The sequence below is a fragment of the Schistocerca gregaria genome, chromosome 4 (assembly GCF_023897955.1).
Source record: "Schistocerca gregaria isolate iqSchGreg1 chromosome 4, iqSchGreg1.2, whole genome shotgun sequence".
Lineage (NCBI taxonomy): Eukaryota > Metazoa > Arthropoda > Insecta > Orthoptera > Acrididae > Schistocerca > Schistocerca gregaria.
This window is the reverse complement of record NC_064923.1, coordinates 774,483,251-774,497,656: the sequence shown is the minus strand read 5'-3', so window position 1 is coordinate 774,497,656 and position 14,406 is coordinate 774,483,251. Positions and strand designations below refer to the sequence as shown.

The following is a 14,406-nucleotide window of genomic DNA, read 5'->3' as shown; positions in this document are numbered from 1 at the left end:
CAGTTGCAAATTGCAGTGCAGAGGTTAGAGAGCTGAGCTGCAAATACAGGTTTTCAGTTTTGTGTGTGTGTGTGTGTGTGTTTGTGTGTGTGTGTTTGTGTGTGTGTGTTTGTGTGTGTGTGTTTGTGTGTGTGTGTGTGTCCATTTTAATCATTCTCGTCGTATTTTTAATTTATCTGACTTGTGCATATGAGGAACACCATTCTAAATTTTAAAGAATCTATGTGGTTACCACACCTGATGAGAGGCCTGAAAGCCAGAACCCAGAAGATGCTGAATATTATAAAAAGCCTTAGCCACAGGTCTTGGTGAGCAGTCAGGATGTGCATGTTCCAGTTTTACAGGGCTTTCATGGCTACAATATGGAGTACTGTGTGTGGCTCAGCAAGGCCTTCTGACCTGAAGATTGCTATCCGTCACGAGGGGATTAGACTGGCCACAGGTGCTTATAGGATCAGCCCCGTATTCAGTCCCTGTGCTGAGGCTGGGGAGCCACCACTCTCCATCTGGCGTGGTACATCAGGCATGTAAGTTCCCCGCAGCTCTGACTTCCCCTGCATACCACAATGTCACTCATCCACCTGTGTAATGCCTTTCCTCCAATTATCCACGAGCAACATGCCGTTTGGGATCTGTGTGCAGCATGTGCTGGGTTCACTTGATGCGGAGTATGTACAACCCCAGATCAAAGATTTCAACCACCTGCCACAATGGTCATTGCAGAGATAAAGTGTAATTTTAGATTGGGTGCAAACAGGAGGGATTGTTCTCTTGCTTCTGTTTTTAATGTGATATTTTCTGACATTTTTAATGGGGCACTAAAACTCTACAGACGATCTTTACGGATGGGACTAAACAGGGGAAGTCCATTGAGTGCTGTTTTTTCTTGGATCATGGCATCAAGGTCCAACTGCTTCAAGGCTTTACTGTCTTCGACACAGAATTATATGCTATCTTATGGGCACTGGAGCATATGAGACATTCTTCAAGGGGTAATTATCTGGTCTGTTCAGATTCCCTGAGTGCCCTTCACTCCTTACGATGTTTGTACACAGCAGATAAAGTAGTCCAGAATATCCAGGATGCCGTCCTCCGATTGCAATGGTTGGGAAAGATGTCTTTGTGCTGGCTACCAGGGCACATGGGTATTGCGGGGAATAAAAGGGCAGATCTACAGCCATTGGGGCCAGCCATGATCCTCGCTTATTTAAGATCACCATCCCCCTGCATGCTATAGCCTCGCTGTTGAGGTACAGTGTCTTGTGTCAGTGGGAGAATGAGTGGTTGGAAGTGACAGGCAGTAAGCTCCATCTAGTAAACACCACAATGTGGCCATAGCATACCTTCTTCCGGCGATGTCGACTGGACGAGGCAGCTCTTACTTGTCCCAGCATACCCTGCAGCCCTACAACACCTGGCTTCTTGTTCCAGTGCAACAGCCTTCCAATGTGTGGTGCTCCTGGCATACAGTTCACTGTGCACCACATTTTACTAGGTTATGTTGTAGTTTTAGACCAGGTGGCAGTGGCAGATTTGCTGGCATACCTGCTCTCTATTTTAAGTGACATTGAAACAAATGTGATTAGTTTTAAGGTTTTGTTATTGTCTCACTTGTTTCTGCAAATTTTTGGGAGATGATCTTAGTGTGTTAAGAGGGTGAAAGCCGCACCCATGTTTTTTGTAAGTGGTCAGCCAGTCACATTTCCTTATGCCTTTCTTTTAGCTGTATGCGTGGAATGTCAGATCCCTTAACCAGGCAGGTAGGTTAGAAAATTTAAAAAGAAAAATGGATAGGTTAAAGTTATAGTGGGAATTAGTGAAGTTCAGTGGCAGGAGGAACAAGACTTTTGGTCAGGTGAATACAGGGTTATAAATACAAAATCAAATAGGGGTAATGCAGAAGTAGGTTTAATAATGAATAAAAAAATAGGAGTGCTGGAAAGCTACTACAAACAGCATAGTGAACGCATTATTGTGGCAAAGATAGACGCGAAGCCCATGCCTACTACAGTAGTAAAAGTTTATATGCCATCTAGCTCTGCAAATGATGAAGAAATTCATGAAATGTATGGTGAGATAAAAGAAATTATTCAGGTAGTGAAGGGAGACGAAAATTTAATAGTCATGGGTGACTAGAATTCTGGAGTAGGAAAAGGGAGACATGGAAACATAGTAGGTGAATATGGATTGGGGGTAAGAAATGAAAGATGAAGCCGTCTGGTAGAATTTTGAACAGAGCATAACGTAATCATAGCTAACACTTGGTTCAAGAACCATAAAAGAAGGTTGTATACATGGAAGAATCCTGGAGATAATAGAAGGTATCAGATACCATTATGTAATGGTAAGACAGAGCCTTAGGAACTAGGTTTTAAATTGTAAGACATTTCCAAGGGCAGATGTGGACTCTGACCACAATCTATTGGTTATGAACTGTAGATTACAACTGAAGAAACTGCAAAAAGGTGGAAATTTAAGATGGGACATGGATAAACTAAAAGAACCAGAGGGTGTGCAGAGTTTCAGGGAGAGCATAAGGGAGCAATTGACAGGAATGGGGGAAAGAAATACTGTAGAAGAAGAATGGGTAGCTTTGAGGGATAAAGTAATGAAGGCAGCAGAGGATCAAGTAGGTAAAAAGATGAGGGCAAGTAGAAATCCTTGGACAACAGAAGAAATATTGAATTTAATTGATGAAAGGAGAAAATATAATAATGCAGTAAATGAAGCAGGCAAAAAGGAATACAAACGTCTCAAAAATGAGATCGACAGGAAGTGCAAAATGGCTAAGCAGGGGTGGTTAGAGGACAAATGTAAGGATGTAGAGGCTTATCTCACTAGGGGTAAGATAGATGCTGCCTACAGGAAAATTAAAGAGGCGTTTGCAGAGAAGAGAACCACTTGTATGAATATCAAGAGGCTCAGATGGAAACCCAGTTCTAAGCAAAGAAGGGAAAGCAGAAAGGTGGAAGGAGTATATAGAGGGTCTATACAAGGGCGGTGTACTTGGGGACAATATTATAGAAATGTAAGAGAATATAGATGAAGATGAAATGGGAGATACGATACTGCACAAAGAGTTCGACAGAGCATCGAAAGACCTGAGTCGAAACAAGGCCCTGGGTTAGACAACATTCCATTAGAACTACTGACGGCCTTGGGAGAGCCAGTCCTGACAAAATTCTACCATCTGGTGAGCAAGTTGTATGAGACAGGCGAAGTACCCTCAGACTTTAAGAAGAATATAAAAATTCCAATCCCTAAGAAAGCAGGTGTTGACAGATGTGGAAATTACCTATCTATCAGTTTAATAAGTCACAGCTGCAAAATACTAACACAAATTCTTTACAGAGGAATGGAAAAACTGGTAGAAGCCGACCTCGGTGAAGATCAGTTTGGATTCCGTAGAAATGTTGGAACACATGAGGCAATACTGACCTTACGACTTATCTTAGAAGAAAGATTAAGGAAAGGCAAACCTACATTTCTAGCATTTGTAGACATAGAGAAAGCTTTTGACAATGTTGACAGGAATACTCTCTCTCAGATTCCAAAGGTGGCACAGGTAAAATACAGGGAGCAAAAGGCTATATCTGTATATTGAGCAAGCAGTAAAGGAAACAAAAGAAAAATTCGGAGTAGGTATTAAAATCCATGGAGAAGAAATAAAAACTTTGAGGTTCGCCGATGACATTGTAATTGTCAGAGACAGCAACGGACTTGGAAGAGCAGTTGAATGGAATGGACAGTGTCTTGAAAGGAGGATATAAGATAAACATCAACAAAAGCAAAATGAGGATAATGGAATGTAGTCGGATGATGCTGAGGGAATTAGATTAGAAAATGAGACACTTAAAGTAGTAAAGGAGTTTTGCTATTTGGGGAGCAAAATAACTGATGATGGTCGAAGTAGAGAGGATATAAAATTGTAGACTGGCAATGGCAAGGAAAGTGTTCCTGAAGAAGAAAAATTTGTTAACATCAAGTATAGATTTAAGTGTCAGGAATTCATTTCTGAAAGTATTTGTATGGAGTGTACCCACGTATGGAAGTGAAACATGGACGATAAATAGTTTGGACAAGAAGAGAATAGAAGCATTCAAAATGTGGTGCTGCAGAAGAATGCTGAAGATCAGATGGGTAGATCACATAACTAATGAGGAAGTATTGAATGGGATTGGGGAGAAGAGAAGTTTGTGGCACAACTTGACCAGAAGAAGGGATCGGTTGGTAGGACATGTGTTGAGGCATCAAGGGATCACAAATTTAGCATTGGAGGGCAGCGCGGAGGGTAAAAATTGTAGAGGGAGATGAATACACTAAACAGATTCAGAAGGATGTAGGTTGCAGTAGGTACTGGGAGATGAAGAAGCTTGCATAGGATAGAGTAGCATTGAGAGCTGCATCAAACCAGTCTCAGGACTGAAGAAGAAGAAGAAGAAGAAGAAGACGAAGACGAAGACGACGACAGTATTCTTTTAGCTCTTCTGTGATTTTACGTCTGTTTTATTCCCATGTATAGCACCTTTCACCCTTCTCCATTGTATTAAGGCCTGTGAGATAGTGATTTTGTGGGTTAACACGATGAGGTGTGAGTGAGTGAATAAGTGTTGTTATAGATTTCCTCTTCACTGTGTAGCAACAGTTTGTCATTTTACCCATTTTCATTTCTTTTAATATGTGTAAGACTGCATTGACTGCCTCAAAGCTACTCTCTCTCTCTCTCTCTCTCTCTCTCTCTCTCTCTCTCTCTCTCTCTCTCTCACTACTACTACTACTACTACTACTACTACTGGGGCTTCCATAAATCACATTTATCATTGGCTTGATAGGTTTGTAGCAGTGTGAAATACGCATCAGTGAAGTAGTTCAAGCTGGAGTCGATAAAATAATAAAACTTCGCTGTGGATGTGGGGTGTGTCATGTCCACTATGAGACATTTACATTCAAATTTGTGCCATAGGCCTTTTCAACACTAATGTGACAGTCATATGTTGCACTTATAGAACCACTGCCAATGAAAGGGTGGGAGTCATCACTATGTCTGCCAAGAACTGTATTAGTCAACTACTGGGTTATTGCACCTGGGAGCGAGGGGGCTTTGGTCAGCTTATCATGAGTTTTTATCGTAACATTTCGCGAGGACATGCTTAACTACTTGATAGTATATGCACAACTGTTTGAAATTATCCACAGTGAGTTTACCTTAGTCACCACCACTGCACTTGTTGACAAGTAAAGTCACCGTACATACCCAATAACGGCCACCTGAGGCCAAGTACGGTAGTATTGTGGTAGGATTAGAACTTAGTGCCATGTTAAGTTACAAACATTCGATGGCTCCAGTCTGGGGAGCCAGTGGCTATCATCACTGACTTCTGCTGAGTTCCCCTGCCCATAAAATGCACTGCACTTTCATGCTGTGGATCCATATCGGTGATAGTAGCAGACTCTTGCTGATGGATGTGAGTGGCTGTGCTTTCCCAGTGAGCCGTGATGGCAAGATAGGTGACCAGTAGCCTGGGTCCATAATGCAACATCATCTGTGGCGAGTTCAGCAACCTGTGCTTTGTAGTGTGGCGAGGTGTTAACTGTCTGAGGCTGTTGCAATACACACGGATGGTCTCATTTCTGTTGTGCAATTCATGGTTTGTGCAAGTGTACTGTTAACCCTCAGTAAATTTTTTCCCAGCTCTGGCAGGAGTCTTAACTTCAGTGAATCAGTTTTTACAAGTCCTACATATTCCCAGATTTTTAGTGATGCCACTAACTCCGGACAAACTGTCTTTTGACCAAGGAGCTGATGACCTCGCTGTGCATACCATTAACTCCCAAACAACGAACCTTTCCTGAATGTTTTTGTACTTGCTTTATTCATAATGCATATTAGATTAAAACCATAAAAATCTCGTAGAGAGAAGCAGTATTCCCAGACAGTAGAAAGAATGAGATAATAACGTGATGAATGTGTAATATTTATTTATGGAGATCTATTACCAGAAATTTAGTTAAGAGTTCAGTGCTTTACTGTGTTATCTGAGCTACAAAAAAAGAAAAAGAACTTGAAGTGAGCATGACCACACACTTAAAAAATAAAGCTAAAAACTTTATTAATTGACGGTCTCAAAAGAAAGTTCATCAGGTTACCTAATTGGATTTGCTATTTAAATGTGAGGTACCAAAATTTTGTAAGTTTTTGATTATTTTATTGATAAAGGTGCAGGATTTATGAATCTGAAGCAGTTGGCAGAAGTAGCCTGTTTCATTTGTACTTGGTTTAGTGATATCACAGGAAAAATAAAATAACTTGCAGGGGTGAAACTTGCTTTCCATATCAAAAGGCATTAGATAGTGTGCGTAGGTAGCAGGTTGTGATGGTACTGACCCGAAATTTGTAGTCTCGTCCTTGGCAGCACCAATCTTATCACCTCAAAACCAAAAAATGAGTGCAGCATAGTGTTTGCTCATAGAGGTGCAAAACACCATATTTTTGGTAACATTAACACACACATTTTAATCCCTTCAAAGTTCAGTTATTGATTATGGTGACCAGTTTTTTCGCTGTGAACAACAGTTAGTGCCACTTTCCAGACCATAACCCACAATTCTGAGTACTGAGTGTCCAATGAAGAAGTTGAATGTTCAATAGTGGGACAAGAGAGTGTTCACGTTTACACAAGAATGCCGCAGTTCTCACATAGCACACTTGCAGTTAAAGGTAATTACACTCTGATGATTCATTTGCTTGAATTACTGAGTCCAACAATCTTTGTTTTCAATGACAATGATGGTTCACAGCACTTCTTGTGCACATCACAGTTCAGTTACAACAGACAGTTAATTGAGATTACAGATATCACTTGAAAGTAATTAAACATTAAAATTCCTTTGTTTGATACTGACCAGAGCACGTATTCTCACCTGCAGAAAATATTATAGTGATGTGAATCAACAATGAAAGCTTTTATGATGTAGATATTATGTGTTTTCTTTCAAACATTGGACTGGCAATTTTGGCTGGCCTCTGGCTACATACATGCAGGCAGAACAACAAACTGTTATTTTGAAAATTATATTATGCGTTGAAAATTCGGCTAGATTGGGTTTTACTATTTCTGGTGAACTAAAAGAACTAATTTGAATTTAATTTGTAGAAAATGTTGCAAGTCAGAAATTTAGAAAAATACAGGGACACCGTTTTCTTTAGCAGTGTGAATCCCCTTGTTTAGATGTATGAGCCCAATGTTGCAAATCATAGTAAATTGCTTGAAATTATTAATTAGTAAGTTTAGCAAGCAACACTTTGTCATTAAGGTAACAAAAACATGTGATCAAAGCCCAGAATCTAACAGTGGTTTTGACGAAATCTGTGATGGAAAATGGGGCTGCAGATGAACAGAAATGTCAGAGTGCTTGGCTTCCAAATACTGTAGGTCACCCTTCTCAAATAACTTAAGTATTCGCTGCATGCCGGCAGATAAATGTATTGAAAATTAGATGGAAAAGGGTAATTTTTGGGAGTAGAAAAACATAATAAATGGGAAGAATTGACCTATGTCATAAGGTTCATAACTATTCCCACCTTGTTGTAACCTGCTCATAAAATATTTATTGTGCATATCTGAGACAGGCACAATACTGAGTGTTGTTTGTCAGTAAAGTGTTAAAAGTAAATGACAATAACAATAGTTTTGGTAAAACTTGCATCAGTGATTAGGTGCAAATCATGTACATAATTGTCAGACCGATTTGTGTGTGACGAACTGAAAAATCGGAAACCTCTTGTACATTCTTTAAAGTTGCTTTTATTTTTATTTATGCCATTACATGTCATAGTTAACCAGTTTCCTGAGCTGGCTCTTCTGAAACAAAAGAAAAAAAGAAATGCACATTTTATTTGATAGCAATACTGAATAAATACTGTATGTATCAGACTATGGAGAGAAGGAAAAAGAATCATAATGCTTTGTACATTTTACCAAGAGCCAATATTATATCATTGATTACGTTATAGGAATGTACGGTAATAGCAAAAGAAATATTGTGGAAGCCAGCTGCAACACTGTGATAGCAGACGTCACTGTAGACCTCTTATTCACTTCATTTGTGGATTAAAACTTTGAATTGTGATGAGCTCTGTACACACTTCATGGTTCACTTCCACTAAAATTTATTTTTTATCTTATTTTCTTTTATTATTTGGTACAGGTTTCATTCACAACTAGATTTGTACATATTCTGTACTTCAATATGTGTGTCATAGCTTTTTTATATTTCACTTGGAACTAGCTTTTTATCAGTGGTTTGCTTTCAAGTGTTCAGCTGAGTTGCTGTTTCTATTTTATGCACCAAAATTCTGGTGTTGAACTAACTGCCGTTTTTGGGTGCTGCAAGTTTCGCTGTTTCGTGTACTCGCTGCCTGGATTCCAACAAAATTGTGAACTAGTGTTGGTCTCACTGTGCTGGTTGTAGTTGATCATGAGTGTGACTCCCAGTTTCCGCTATGCTCCTTGATGCTCCTTCGTTGTTAAGCCAAGAATCACTTACGTACCTTATGCTGGCCAAATACCAGAAAGATTAGTAGACTCCTATAGTAATAGGAAATTGTCCAGTTGCATGAGTAAAAATCTGATCAAAAGCTCATTACTTGCAATAGTATAACAGGTGTTATAGTGAGGGCAGTATATGCAATGGTTCCAAAAATTGTCAGCTGTTCCATAGCCCAGCTTACACAAGAATGATTCTGTGTGGTGTATAACATAGTCATCTTTGTAAAATATCTGCAAATTGAAGTTTTGACGTGTCTTGTTAGACTGATGGCGTGCATTGTTCACATATTATCCTTCAATTTGTACATATTTTATAAAGATATGCCACACTGGATCATTCATGTGTAAGCCGAGCTATGGAACAGCTGACAGTTTCTGGAACTGTTGCATATACTGCTCTCACGATAATACTTGTTGCACTATTACAAGTAATGAGCTTTGACCCAACTTCTACTAATGGAACTAGACAATTTCATACATGACCATCAAGCTCCCAAATTTCCGTCTGCAACCTGGCTTGCTCACGGTGACATTTTCAACTATGTACTGTTATTGTTTTCGTATGTAAAAATGCATGTTGCATGACTACAGCTAATGATACTTTCCAATGCTTATTCGCTGCCTTTTCATATTTTGAGCAATCTGAAGACGACTGCAGATAGAAACTGAAACTGGTTATTGAGCTGTAATTGTAATAGGAAAATTGCGGTCTAGGCATTAAACATTTTTACCTTAAGAAAATTATGTAATTAATTTGGTCTTATTAGTAGGTCAGCTGAATGTGTTACATTTGTGATTATATTGATTAGTTGTTTAAGTTCTTAAATTAGTTCTGAGTTGATGAAGAGAACCCAGAAAAGTTATTGTTGTATAAAAAATTGTTATATTGAGCGTTGTTCGTATCTCGAAGTACCTTTTGCAAGTTCCTAGCTGAGTTCTTACCATCTCAGAATTCTAGCTATAGTCTTTTTCGTTAGCTTCTGCTAGACGATCCCGTCATTGTTTGCTGATGTCTTAAAACTGCTCATCAGGTGCAATCGGAGGTAAGTGTTATGTTGTTAAGCTAAGGTTAGTTAAGTGGCACGATAGATTCCAGGAACGTCAGCGACATGCCTAGCTAAAACAAACAAGCAAATCAGCTGTTGTTAAACATTGCCTTAGTTATAACCACAGTATGAAGTATGAGGAGACCTCAGTATTGTGTTGCAAATATCGTTTCTGGGATGGCGTAATTAAGGAGCCTGTGAAATAAAGATGCTGGATAACCTAATAAACAGAAACAGAGGTTTAAATTTAAACGACTTGTGGTCCTGCACTCAGTTTATTAAAATCTAGCTGGTCATCGCATCCACCAGAGCTGGGAAACAATAAGAAAATTTTCTCTTCATGGAGTATCAGTGCAGGCTCTGAAAAACAAGAGCATAAAAGGGTGTAGTAGGTCTCATGTGTTAGTCACAATCGTCTATAAACAGCAACACATGGCCAACAATAGAGTGTAGTGTGCTTGGAGTCCAGGCAGCGAGTACACATAGCAGCAGAACTTTCAGAACCTGAAGATGATGGCTGGGTTGGTTGCCAAAATGTTGTGCGTACAGTGGAAACAAAAACTCGGCTGAACACCAAAAAGTACATCATTAATAAATCATGCTGAGAAACCCTGAGAGATCACAAGATTTTTATCCATCCCATGTAAATATGTTATTCAGCCAAAACATTCTGTTGAATGCTGGCATCTTACAACTTTTTCACATGTTAGTACAATAGCCTTCTTGTGTAGCCATACAGTAACTCCTGTATGCTCAAAAGAAAAAAGCCACTCTGTTTTGGTTAATTGCAGGTACACTCATACTGGTTTCTTGTCCTGGTGGTGATCGTGATGTCTTATGGTGCCTAAGCAGTGATGCTTTCCCTTTCCATCAGTACCTAGCAGAGACACAGACTGTTATTCCTTTGGACGGGGTTTGTATTTCCTTAACTATCTATTCATGACGTCTTATTCAAATTGATTATTTCAAAACTATCTTTTTTAACTTTTTTAATTGCTGTTGACATTTATTTTGAGTTTAGGAGGATAGCTCAGAAGTTAGAGCTGTGAGTCCAATGACCAGCAGTGTCAGAATGTTGTGTAATACCTATAAAACAGATTAATTTCCTTCAGCACTAAAGGGTTTGATCTGAAATACTTTCTATACACCAGTGCTTAGTGAAATTCTTTGTCTTGTAATCTGTGCTCTATGGAAAACTCTGTTCAAATTTAGCATTTATCACTTAAATTTTAATTGAATGCCTGATACCTTGTAATGTGAACAGTTTTAAAGTGATTTGGGTGTCTAAAATTCAAAAATAAATAAATAAATAAATAAGTAATAATAAAACAAAATAAAATTTGGTGAAAGCAATTGGGCCACATGGCTTTCCCTCTTGCACTTGGCATATCTGACTTACATTATTTTTCTCTGGAAATAAGATCATTTGAGAAGAAAGAATAGGTGTCTCACAGCGATCTTTTGCCTTAAAAGTGGCATAATCAGATAACGTCTGATATTCTACTTTCTGCAATACAATATTACATTTGACTCAAAAAAGCTACACATGTTCATCTGAGGTAAATCAAATGGTATCATTTTACTAATTTTTTTATGGTAATGTGAATCACACACATTTCATAAATTACATGTCGCCAAACTTCCAATCATGAAAACCATGAGCTGGCAGTTTGGATAATGAAGTGGTACATCCAAGTTAAAGGCAAATTTGTCATCATGGCCATGGGCAGATTAAGGAAGAGGTGGTGAAAGATACTACCTAACACAACGAATGTTACATCCTTATTAAGTTGAGACAATCATACGATGAAATCTTCTTTTCGAGGGCCCCCCTGCTGAAATGCCAAGTAACTAGGAGGCTACTGGATGACCTACCATAAGAAAGGTAGCATCAGTTTTCTGTATGTTATTTATGTAACATTGAAGGTTTGTAAATGTTAAAGATCTACAGTATTTTTTGTAGCTGCGTTATAATAACCCATTCATTGCAAGGTGAGACACTTCACGGCCCATATTCCATCCATGTTCACTACCAATATGCTGCATCAGAGGAAAAATGCATATTTTTTTAGGCTCCCAGCTATTGCTATATTCACCTTCATCTGTTGACAATGTTGCTATGCTAATTAATTATTGTAAATTGTAACTATGTCCATGCAATGAAGCACAGTAACTTCTGTATTATAAAGTGTAAAATAGTGTTGCCTTAGTGTGGCGTTAAAGCTAGCACTGAAGACTCATCAAGTATAGTCAATAACTAAAAACCAAAGCTTTCGCCTTGACTGAAAAGAAATGAATGTTGGATGTTTGAATTAGTTAATAATTAAACACTAGTGGTAGAACATTAGTATTATGATGAGCTGACAGTGTGTTCAAAATGCTGGCTAATTGAATAATTCTGACAGAGTTGCAGACTGTCTCAAATATCAGCAAACTCTCAAAATGACTAAAAGGAAAAAGAAATTACTTGTATTAAGCCCTCTCTTCTTAGCTTTGGTTTTTAGTTATTGACTATACTTGATGAGTCTTCAGTGCTAGCTTTAACGCCACACTAAGGCAACACTATTTTAAACTTTATAATACAGAAGTTACTGTGCTTCATTGCATGGACATAGTTACAATCTACAATAATTAATTAGCATAGCAATGAAAATTTAAGTTAAGAAAATTGTTAAATTACAGAATGGTTGGCCAATACTTACCTTGAGATGAAATTTTTAGTACTACTGACAATATAGTATTTGTCAGCGTGCAAGTAAGCTTTTCTGTGTTATTACAGTTAATGCTTTCATTCATGTGAATATGTAATATTATATAGCAACACAGCTTTTTGTTCCAAGGCTATTTTAAAATAATTTTATGTGTCTATTAATTTACATAAAGTTATTTTTTAAAGGTTGCCTGGGCATTGGCAGAGGTGCGTCCAAGTCATCGCTATTTGGATCTACCACCATCATTTTATCAGCAGCCTGCTATCACTCCTGGTGCCGAATATGACTCAGCAAATTCTGATGGGCAGTTACAGCAGCAACAGCCAGATCTGGGGTCCTTCATGGATCCACCCTTGGTGGTGCGACAGCACATGGAAGCACCTAAGAAGTATGTCATACTGACACCTCAGGTAAGTGATGATCAGTATGATGGCATGTTATGTCGTTTAAAACTGATTTTCTTATACTTTGTTGCAGATAAGGACTGATGAGCAAAAATTAAATCCTGCTGCTTTGTGGCATAATCTGTAGTCTCCTCACAGTCCCAACTTCCTTGTGAGGTAGCTACAGTCATTATTGTCTGTGTGTTACGGGCTTAAATTATATTATACATACTGCAATGACAGATGCTCAGGACTACAATCTTTCCTCCAGTATGAGCAATAAGATGAAGTCAGCAAACAGAAAAGACACAGCATTTTGTGTAGTCCCGCACTGTACAGTGGCTTGTGGAGTATCAATGTAGGTGTAAGAGGTGGTCAAAATTTTCACATAGTAAACGAAGGGGGGGAAAAAAATTGTAAGGCTGTGCTTGAATCTTACTGAAACCATATATTTTTGTAATTTTACCACTTTCATGAATGCAGATAACGTAAAATGGGCCTACATATTGTCGAAATCAGTTATTTAAATAAAGATTCAAGCATAACACTGTAATAATATATCCTGATAGCTCTTAAAGAAAAGACAGTCTGTAAAACAAAAGATCCAGAATTAGAACACAGACGTTGAAATAAGTAACTGAAGTTCTTATTGGCTTCCAGTATACACTGTCTTAACATTGTTTATTGGTTGATAGGTTTGAAACTATTAGTATGACTGAGAAATTGCTGAAGAGCTTAGAAAAAAAGTTTACACACACCAACTTAACGCTGCAGCACGCAGATCTACCATCACCAACAAAGAGCAGTTTTAAATAAACTTTTGCACAAAGCTAAAATGTGTATAACAAGGGCGACTTAAATTCAGAGAATAAAAATCTGTAAAAATGCTTCAAATGAATGACTACTGGGATTGAAATACCATACTGATGTTCTGTACGACTCATATATTCAACAGTCACAAGATGATCGTAGAAGTAATGACAATATTGCAGTAACGCACTTTGTGTCTTACTTAAATATTTAATTGTATCATCTTCATAAGTGTGTTCGTCAGACTTAATACACACACATCAGCGATTCATCCACTGATGAAATTAGTTGAAGTCTGAATTATGCCATATGATGCCTTCAGTAATTTGTGTATCAGCCCCAGTATCTTTTGAAAACGCTTCTAGGAGCATGAAAAAGTCATTGAGAAAGGGGGTCAGATCTGATGAGTAAGGTAGGTGCAAAACGGTTGTCATTTCCACGGTATAAACAGTTTTCCTTACAGCTGTCATTACTGTTTCGGTCTATTCATAATGCTATATAGTTTAGGGTAATATGGTTCCAAATACCTACATAATATAGAACACATTGACATGTATCAACTTTAAAACAGAAAACAAGTGACCGAGTAGTAGTAGTAGTAGTAGTAGTAGTAGTAGTAGTATGAGGTCAAAGACTACATAACAATTAATTCATAAAACTTTCTGTAGCGAAATATATTTTGATGCAAATTTATAAAAACTTAGTAGGAATGGATGGTACTAAAACTGAAAAGGGAAAAAACAAACGGTGCATTATGTGACGTATCAGGAGCAATGGTGTTACACTGCAAAGCAAATACGCATGTTTTTAGCGTAACAGCTTGCTTGTAACTGATACTGGTAGGGTTGCAGATACGAGTGGCTCGAAGACTTCTTAATAGAAACCAGTAAGCTGTCCTTGATGGCGA

General features: G+C 38.2%; 1 protein-coding gene across 1 annotated transcript in view; it reads left to right on the top strand.

Annotated features, from left to right (window-relative positions):
* Nucleotides 1–14,406, top strand: part of LOC126266642 (nuclear pore complex protein Nup155) — a 223,436-nt gene that overhangs the window by 47,320 nt on the left and 161,710 nt on the right. Inside the window, exons 9-10 of the mRNA XM_049971033.1 lie at nt 10,387–10,508; nt 12,492–12,716. Coding sequence (XP_049826990.1) covers nt 10,387–10,508; nt 12,492–12,716 — 347 coding nt within the window. The remainder of the gene's footprint in view (nt 1–10,386; nt 10,509–12,491; nt 12,717–14,406) is intronic.